The sequence below is a fragment of the Montipora capricornis genome, chromosome 14 (genome assembly GCF_036669925.1).
Source record: "Montipora capricornis isolate CH-2021 chromosome 14, ASM3666992v2, whole genome shotgun sequence".
Classification (NCBI taxonomy): Eukaryota; Metazoa; Cnidaria; class Anthozoa; order Scleractinia; family Acroporidae; genus Montipora; species Montipora capricornis.
The window spans coordinates 24299634-24309633 of record NC_090896.1 but is presented as its reverse complement, the minus strand read 5'-3'; the positions used below and the strand labels follow the sequence as shown (position 1 = coordinate 24309633).

At 40.5% G+C, this 10000-nt stretch overlaps 1 protein-coding gene across 1 annotated transcript; it reads right to left on the bottom strand.

Annotated features, from left to right (window-relative positions):
• Positions 1-1935: 1935 nt before the first annotated feature.
• LOC138032538 (lipid droplet-associated hydrolase-like) lies at positions 1936-8431 on the bottom strand. Its single transcript, XM_068880239.1, has 2 exons — positions 8124-8431; positions 1936-3329 (listed from the first exon to the last, which is right to left on the bottom strand). Exons 1-2 carry the CDS (start codon positions 8335-8337, stop codon positions 2551-2553), a joined length of 993 nt encoding a protein of 330 aa, XP_068736340.1. The 5' UTR covers positions 8338-8431; the 3' UTR covers positions 1936-2550.
• Between the last annotated feature and the right edge of the window lie 1569 nt (positions 8432-10000).

The window sequence follows — 10000 nt, the reverse complement described above, 5'->3', positions numbered from 1 at the left end:
AAACTCCTCCGCGTACTTCACCGCTTCCTTCGTCAGTGACTGGAGTCTCACACTCACCGCACGCTTTTCAAAATCACGCACCATCTTCATCACCGGCCGCGGGTCTCTTTCCTGGAATAACTTCACTGCTGCTTGGTTTTTTTATACTCTTTCTCGACCGAGCGCAAGCCTCTCCCTCCCTTATCTCGTGGCAGGTACAGTAGTGATGTTGAGCCACAGGGGTGCTTGCCTCCGTTCTCTACAACGATGTGGCGGCCCTCTCTGTCTATTTCCCTTAACTCTGTTACTGGCCAGTTCTGAGTACACATAAGTAGCTCACCGCTGGCTTTGAAAACTAAGTAGATGCAATCACACGATGGTAGTCCGAGAGGGAACTCCACCAGATCAAGGACATCCTACGGAGATACTCTTTAGCAGCACACTTCAGCGGTAGCTCCTCTTCTTGCACTCGAGCACGCCCAAGAACTTGTATTGCTGACCTTCCTCTAGACTCGGTATTTTTCAGCCTCCTTGCTGTTAGCGGTAATCCTTTGCGCATTCTCCTTCAAGCCATAATAATTCAAATAATGCTTGTCAATCGGAGTAAGTAGGCATGATGTATACCATCAGGAACCCATGACCCGGAGCCTACAACTCCATACTGGGCCTATGTCACGGCATTTTTACAGACTGATCTATTTTTAGACTACTTTTCCGAAAACAAACAAAGGCAGTCCCGGTTCGGTGACCCTATGACGTCAGGTTAGTTACTTGCAATTGGTAATCCGGCTCCTGTGGAAGTCTCATTCGCGGGAAATTCCGGGTCATGGGTTCCTGATACCATTTATAAATGGACCTCAAACAAGTGATCGGTCTTTTGTTATCACTTGTGATCTCCCCCGGTTTAGGAATCATCGATGCTTTTCCCTCAGAGAACCACTGAGGGTACTCTTCGTCGCTACTTGAGATCGCCTGAAATTGCAGATGCTACGCCCTCATGCACGGAGTGCGCATGCTTCCACCAAAAGTTCTCGAAACGGTCAGGGCCTGGCGCACTCCAGTTCTCCTTTTTGACTATCACCCTACTGCACCAGCTGGTTCCAAGTCCCAGCCCTCCTCCCAATGCCGCCCATTAAAAAATTCATTTCGTCATTACAACTGGCCAATCGGGTGCCTCTCTTAAAATCGTTGCGTAGCTAAATTTAGATTTTTAAAACACTATCATTGGAAGAGGCCCTTATGTGGGGATCCATTCTCTTACATCATCCTCTCTTGCACTCGCCTATTGTCGGGGACTGAAGCGAAATGGTTGGATCTGGCCTTGTCATGGTATAGGCTCGATTACCAACCCTTTTTTCTGGGATGAAGGGGGTAGTTTCTAAAGAAATTGTGGTGCTGCGTCGGTGGGGAAGTAGTACACAAAAATGTGGTTTTATCAACAGAGTTGATAAAACCATTGACCACGGTGGCCAATTTACATTATCAAGTATACTTTTTTCTGGGAGGAACGAAAAACTGGACCCGAGAGAGTGGCGGAAATCGAGCCTGGTCACGATACTGTAAATATTTTCTTATAGGTCACCAATACATCCCTACTGAAGAGAGCTATATCTTGATGATAACTAGTGTATTAAAATTAGGTGATGATAAATAGTGAGATTTCGAACTCTCCTAACAGGAGTCGACTCCGAAGTTTCTATTTCTGGTTCGGGTCGATGCTCTAACATTGCCTTCTAGGAGACCTGCGAGAGCTGGGCATGTGGCAACTGGCCTGCTATACTGCTGGCCCGGGTTGCTCGAAGCATGGTTAGCGGTAATCATCTTTAAATACCATGGAAACCTATAGCGCTAACCAGGCTTTGAGAAACCGGCCCCTTGGAACTAAAGTAATTGAGACGTGACGTTCGGGTAGCTGTTTTGAAGGAGATTGTAAAAATGAATCAAGGGAGTCATCAGCATTTTGCACGCCTTATGCAGCTTTATGCCATTTAGCCAGCGTTATTTACTTTTTTTTAAAGGCAAGATTTTCAAACATTTTCAAGTCGTAGTTATGTTGTTTAGTCTTAACAACGTCAACGATATCCTAGGGTTTGTTGGATTAAGGACAGCATTGATAATTTTTATGTTTATTTATGTGTTTTTCTCTGGTGCAATTTCGGTTAAAGCATGCCAAGGTCTTTCCTCCACTTACAGAGTTCTTCTTTCAGGAGAAAAGGTTGGTTACATCATCTTCAGTCAGCACTCAGAGTATTTACTCAACGTTTTGCTGATGTAGCTTCTCCAAAGGTGAACTAAATAATATTACTGTTAAGGGCTGAGTTGAGTAGTAAAATTATATGAACACGACAAACATTTGATGCTGTTTTCACGTGATCTGTTTTCACATCATGCTTCAACATATCAAAGGATCCCCGAGGTTTTATTCCTTCGTTATCTACCATTTTTACATCGACTTTGGTACATTCATATATTGCTCTTAAGTTCAGGTGTTCAGCGACAACGAATGAGACCAATAACGAGAATATTTTTCCTTCAATCGTAGTGATTGCAACTGCACGCTCAGCTTTTTTGTCAAGAAGGCTCGACTGAAGTTACTCTGTCGACTTCCTGCAGCTCGTCCATATGCTCTTCAATCCATTCCCATACCATCTTTGCCACTTTTTCAGACGTATCCAACACAAACGCATGCTTAATCTCCTTATCACGAGACAGTTTGATGTCTCCATCCGGGAACCTTTCTTTCATGTCCTCGTAGTAGCACTGAGGGACCCAAGGATCGCCCAGGCCGTAGAAGAAAACCAATTTATGCAAGTTCGTACGGATACACTCGAAATCTAGTTCTTGTATTGTGGCAAGCTGGCGACCTATCTCTAATACATTGTCTACTGCTGAGTAATTGAGCAATGATTGTGCAGCTGTTTTAATACTCTCACTGTTCTCGACTTTGTTCAAATACATCCACCATCCTATCGACCAACGCTGAACGACGGACGGCAAAAATGAGACCAACGCTGTCCCCATGAGAAACGGCCAGTGAAGATAATGACAAATAAACTTCCAGAATTTGCCGCTGGGTGCCGAATCTACGCGCTCAATCGTTGGAAAGAGCAAAACACATTTGAGCACTTTTTCCTTGTCGTGATATCGCTTCAGCATTTCCAAGGCAATGTAAGCCCCAATAGAGTGTCCTATAAGAATTACCCTTGAGTGTGTGGGGATGTAATAGGCCAGGAAAGCAAGCTTATGTTCTATTTGGTCAGAAAGAGTGAAAGATGATGGCTGCTCTTGGTCCCATTGTTTGTTCGTTTTCCATCGGCATGGACCACTTGGTTCATCGACCTGTGCATGACCTGAGTAGAAAACAGTATGCCCTTAGCTCAATTTACACACATTCTCTCCACTCTCCTTAGGGGGTCTTGAGAACTTGAGTTTGGATGTTATAAAATACGCAACGCAATATGCACAACGCAATAAGCGCAATATACGCCGCGGATGTCAATTTGCAAAATACCCAATATACGCAATATGGGCAAAACGGTTAATTTCATCAGCGGTTAACTTGCAAAATGTTAAACAACGCATGCTCACTGTTCCTACGAGGTTTCTCGTGTTAACATCAGCAAAATGGATGCGTTATGTGGCAAGTGTTTTCAACATCAATCGCCTTTCATCTTTGACCATCCGCTGTTATATGGCGCTGAGTATTGACACAAATGTTGCTATGGTGGTTTACATTTGAGGTCGCCATGTTCGTAAGTATACCGACTATATCCTAGAGCAAAATTTTACATAGATGTTGCATCCAGTGCTTTTGTATACTTTTTTACCATTTCAACTCGATGGACTTGTTCCTGTTGAAGTATTGATGTACCAGAAGACAGCAACCACAGGTGTTTTATTATTTTACGATAATTAAGGTTCACAAATGAAAATAGTGTATTCTTTCTGCTAAGAAAGGACTGAATCACTGCCTTTAATTTTCCTGCATTCGTGTTGAAATAGTATAACGAACTATCAGTTCAAACCGTCCGGGTTTCCTCCCGAGCAACGTAAATAAACAATTCGAACACTTCAGCTCAGCTACCAGATTTGAGGATACGTCACAGTTAGATCCCTGGGAATATATAGGAATCCTTTCAGCAAGAGGAAGTAATAACCCCCCCCCCCCCCAACCCAGGCAGACGACTTCCTACTCACCGACTCATTATTTATGGCACATTTACTTAACGCAAACAAATCCATCGAGTTAAAGTGGCAAGAGACGTGAAAAAACAAGACGCAACATAAATGTACAATTTTGCTCTAAGCTGTACTTACGAAAATGTCGACCTCAAATGTAAACCATTAAGTATCTCACGAGCAGAGTCTCTTTCGATCTTCCTAGATAAGTCTAGAATTCGAAGAGGAAAGAACACTCTGCCAGCCACCTCGACATTCTTTGATTGGTCGCTCATCCAGAAAAATGGATGAGTCAGTCCAGTTTCGATTTGTCAAACCTGATTTTTTTTATTTTCGCGCATTATCAGTCACCATGCTTCATCAATATTTTTGAAATTTACAACAGCGTGGCAATTTTAAACTGTCTAAATTCCCATGAGTATTTCCTCCGTATGTCGGTTACAGAAACTAGTCTCACAGAAAAATGCTAAGTTTAAAAGAATGAACTATTTTGAGTTTCGAATGCTATGATTCCTTAATTGTCGGGTGTTTTCCAGAGTTGTTCGAAAATATTCCAACTGTTTGTTTTCGTTTTGTGGTTAGTGGTCACGCGTGACTGACACCGACTCAATCTCGACCCCAGAGCTCTTATATTGACTGAGAGAGAGAAGAGCTCTGGGGAACCCTGAAACAAACTGTCTTCTCATTGGTTTTCTTGAAGAACAATGAAAAACGTCTCTAATTGGTGCATTCATATTAGCACGAGGAGTGAGCAGGCCCCGTTAACTGGACACGAAGCAAACACTAACCTCGAAATAGCTACATGTTTGTATAAAGTTTATTGGGATCAGAAGAGCAATTGATTGGTAATAACAGTTTAGAGCTTGACATTAACACTCACCCGTTTCCCATTGGAGATTAACACTTGGAAAGTAACAAAATAGAATTGAACCAGAATACACACCCGATTTGGAAAGTAAATTTTTGACTAGAACAGAAAACTGATTTTTCTTTTTAAAGGCCTTAAAGTGCCCCTAACCCCAAAATATTTTTTTCGCTAAAATGAATCTTTGCACCTGTTCAAAACGCATTGCGGCCATTTTTTCATTTTTTCTAACAAATCCTGCCATTTTATAGGCTTGGAAAGTTGAAAAAATCCAAGCATCTTTTGTTCACGACCGAGTCAGAAGGGGAGTGGGTCTATTCCTGAGTTGACGTCACAAACTGACTTACATTGCATTAACTCTTTGTAAACATGCATGCAAAGTAGATTGTGACGTCAAGTCAGGAATAGACCCACTCCCCTTCTGACTCGGTCTTGAACAAAAAATGCTTGGATTTTTGGCAACTTTCGAAGCCTATAAAATGGCAGGATTTGTTAGAAAAGGGAAAAAATTGCCGCAATGCGTTTCGAACAGGTGCAAAGATTCACTTAAGCGAAAAAAATATTTTGGGGTTAAAGGCACTTTAAGCAAAATTTATACAAATAAAATGTGCAAATACTTCGGCAAGAAGTAGCCCAATAGACAAGTTTTGTTATTAAAAGTTACAGTTTTGGATGCGCGGCAGTTTCGATTTTCTGAGTATGAAGGACAGTCAATTTATCGTGTACACCATTGCATGGTTTTCAATGCGACGCAAACATAAGCACTCCCGACAAAAGCATTAACCTGTGCAAAATCTAATGATGGGATTACGAAAAATTTGGTAAAACAGCCAGCAGCTGTTAGTCTTAAAATTTTGAGCGAATGCGCATGCGCATTTCTAAAGCACCATGCCGTTAAAGTAATGGGAGCGAATTTACACCGCATTTCCAAGAACGTTGCCAACCTCGTCCCCAGGGCTCCCTTTTCTGCCTCCATTGTCTTTGAGAAAGACCTGGTTCACGGTGGTCACGTGTCTCCCAGAATATGAGAGGTTCACCAAAATGTGTGTTACGGGGTGGGTGGCAATGTAGGCTTTGTCGACATGGAAAAGAAGGGAATCGGCACGCAATTGATTTTGTGGTCAGATGACCATCGACAAAACGTTTGACGGTAGTATTTTATGACTACACAGATGGAATTCGACGCAAAGGCAAAAAGTTGTGGTCAAATCGATCGGACGCCACAGAAAATATACTCGCGTCATTCAAGTTTTCGCCCCTGTGAAGGTCCGGATCAACGAAGAATGCTAATAGTTTGCGACAATTTTAAAGGAAAGAAGATTTTGTCATGTAAGCGAAACGTTTATCCATGGGAAACAAACATGTTCAGCGATCAGCCGGTGTGTGTGTTCGTTTTTCTTTCGAATGTTAAACAACATGATTGCTAAAGTCGCAATCTTGTACAGCGAGTTGACAGTGTTGTCTTACGTTATTCATACTTCAACCACTTCACGTTAATGGTCGATGTCGTTAAGATATATATTTTTTTTACCACTTTACAGCGCTTTAATAGCGTGTATATTCTTAGGTGCGATAAAATAAAAGAGATCGAGACATTTTTATCAAGCAAACGTAGTGTTTGGTGCATTCTTTTATATTAGACTAAAGCAACTTTAGCTACAAAGTAAATCAATTTTTTTTTGTGAATATCAATCGTTGCTCGACACTGAAGTTGTCTTGTCGATCACAAAAGCGTTTGTTTTTAGGTTGACCGTTTTTGTGGAAATTCATCTCCAGTGGGAATATAACATCAGCTGCTTTGACCTTTTTGATACTTACATTATAAGATAAAGATTATTTGCTTAAAAAATGCCTTGTCAAACGAATACTCTTTCGCCCATTTGCGGGATCAAAATATGACGAAAACGTTACCCTAGTGGGAAAATGTTTGTCGACGAATGTCACGTGACCAGCGTTAACCAGGGTTCTCAACGAGAATGGAAGCAGAGAAGAGAGACCCTTGGAACGAGGTTGGACCGTCGCGAGAAGGAGAAAAAACAATTGCGCCTTACATGTTTTGTTTTTCAGAACTCCCCTTCGCCGTTGAGTACGGAAAAACTGTGTTTAGCCAACTTAAGAGGGCAAACGTACAACAACAAACAATCTAGAGGTGGAACCTTGAGGTGAACCAACGAGATAACATCCCGGAACATGACACTGAGCGCATCCGGGAATCTCAGTCAACTCAAAAAAGCAGGAAAACTAACACACAGAATGCTGAAAAAAAAAATCCGGTGGGCTTTTTTTTCTAATATAGTTTTTGAAGAAAATTTTGGCTCCTCGACATTCTGCCCACGATCCTCCACTTGGATTTGGATATGGAATTCGAAGATGCTTAACTAAAGCGTAATTGATACCTTGGGGGCGAAATATTTTTAAGCTATCCGGGCGTTTATTTTCAGATGAAAAATCATATTATTTTATTGAAATAAAACCTTTAGACTTTCGTTTGAAAACAAGTTATACTATGCTTTTTTATCAAGTGTAGAATTAAGAACTAATGAAGAATCACCGATTTCGTCATACACAAGCTAGAAAAAAAAAAAGCAAGCTTGTAGTTTAGCTGAAATTCCACATGCCATGTTCGCCGTCTGCCATTGCTCTCGTTATAGTATTTTTGGTCATTAAACTACTCTTGACGGAAGGATGTTCCATTAGAAATGATTGGTGTGTGGGTCTTTTTTTAAAAATTAATATTGTTTTGCTTAATCACAAACTTTTCCGGTAGCAGATGGTCGTATTCAAATTTTGAATTCTAAATTCAAGGTGGAATAGGTTGTTATAAAATGAAAAACAGTCTTTCTCAGTTAACAAAAACATTGTACCACATATATGATTCATTATTTTACGAAATTTAGTAAGAGATACAGACAGTTAAATATTTTTTTTCTTCAGAACGTCAAAGCCAGAACATATATGAGTGCGAAAACAGAATTTCAATTCTGGCTTATCAGGTTTTGTGCGCGCTAGAATATAATTTTCTTGCTGTCATTTAAAAAAGAAGAATCACGTCATTCATTTCCTTGCTATGGAGTAAGTGCAAGCTCTAATTTAATCTTACCTGCATGAGATATTCCGTAAACTGAAAATTTTCCCTTTCCCGCTTGAAAAATAGTCGAGATGAAAATGTCGTAGAACCCAATTCCACCCGGATTTCCCGGAATAACAACAATACAAGTATTTTCCTCTGCTGATCTCGCACTGGAAATCCTCGTTGCTACTCCGTTGATCAAAGCAATTTCGTGCTTCACTGGTAAATTCGAATTATTATTCATTGGCTTTAGTTTTTCAGCGCAAAGTTTCTGTTCTTAGGGGATATTTCTGTAACACGGCTTTTCTCAAACTTTACTTACAAACGAAAGCTTTGACCCACACATGCGCAGTATTTTATCATTTGTCGATTGAACAAGTGTTCTATGAATATTTTACAACATTCAACTTGACCGTAGCGCCGTCTTACGAAATTACCAATTTATACCTTTTTTATTCAACTTCCCTCGGCGAACCTTTTGAATTTTTTTGTGGAGTGCCGGAATACTCGAAAGAGTTTATGTGAGTATATTCAAGAAATAAAGCTTGCATTTCTTTGTAAATACGGGCATCCTTTTTTACCGGTACCACAATATGTAAATTTCGTAAAATGAAAGTTAGCAGCCACTTAGGCAGCAGTTGCAAGCAAGCATGAAAAAAAAATAAATAAAATAAATAAAATACAGGCGCCCGTTTCTCCAAAGTTCCGACAACATTTCAGGCCCAAAAAGGCATTTACGAACTGAAAGCGCCATCCACTTGTTTTGATGGCCTGGTCTTTTAACACAATTTCAAGAGAACAAAAAGCAAAACTATTGCGGAGTTTAATGTCTGAAAACCTCTCTGTTCTCAAGATTCAGATCAGAGAGAATTGTGACACCCGAAGAGGACCCGAAAAAGCCCTTCGGGGCTTTCGAGAAACAGGCCCCAGGCTTGAACGGGATTCAATCAAACGCATGAATGTGTGATTGGGTTGCACTGCTTTACTAACTGAGAGACAATCAAGTAAGCTGGCAATTGTTTCATTGCGAGTGTCAAATTTATAATTAACCGACCCTATAAGAGGCGAGTGAAATTATTATTCTTTTTTTAGAATAAATGGAATTTCAGGATATATATGAACTGCGGAATGGACATGAAATTTAAGTTAGTGATATCATCGCAGTTACCAGATGAACCTGGAGTTTTGGACCCTTAAGCATGTTTGCACCTGCTTTAGTTGCTTAGAGGGACCATTCACTATTTATCGGAGGGGGTGGGATGGGTGAGAAAATAGGGGAGACTTGAAATTTTAGCTTGTGCAAAGAGGGGGTTTCCTATAGGGCGAGTTATATAAAAAAGCAAAACGATAGTTGCAGAGTCCCCTATGATTCCCCTCAGAGCACAGTCTTGCTCATTACTCTGTTGCAGTCATGGAGTATGATTTATAATTACAATTTTATTAACGGAGAACCCCGGGGTAAACTAAACACCATTATAAAGCTTAAAGGTATGGATGGGCCCAAGTGGTTGTACTGTTTTGATGAAGACAACCACTGACAATCAAGGGCCATTTTCCAAAATAAAATGTGAATTGATACCATCATTTGTAATAATGACTATTATAATAAAGTTTGGTCTTCATAACTCATTAAAAAAAAAAAATCATTTCTCTTGATCATCCTCCGCCTCATCGTCATAATTCTAATTATCATGCACTGTACAATCATCATCTTCATCATGTCAGTGAATTAGAAAATACTGAACTTATCAATCCACCTTGACCTGCCATAATATGGCACACATTTGACGGTCAACCACTGGATATTTAGCAACTATTCACCGTTTCGCGGCTCGGTAAATAACCACCACTAGCCACTTCCACTGACAGAGGTGAATAGTTGTTTTAGCATATACTAAAGCAGTGAG

Bases quoted from the DNA above. Each gene is read 5' to 3' on its own strand.
- LOC138032538 (XM_068880239.1), bottom strand. From the start codon at position 8,337: ATGAATAATAATTCGAATTTACCAGTGAAGCACGAAATTGCTTTGATC. The intron at 3,330-8,123 runs GTAAGATTAAAT...TTTTCTACTCAG, and splicing joins TTACGGAATATCTCATGCAG to GTCATGCACAGGTCGATGAA.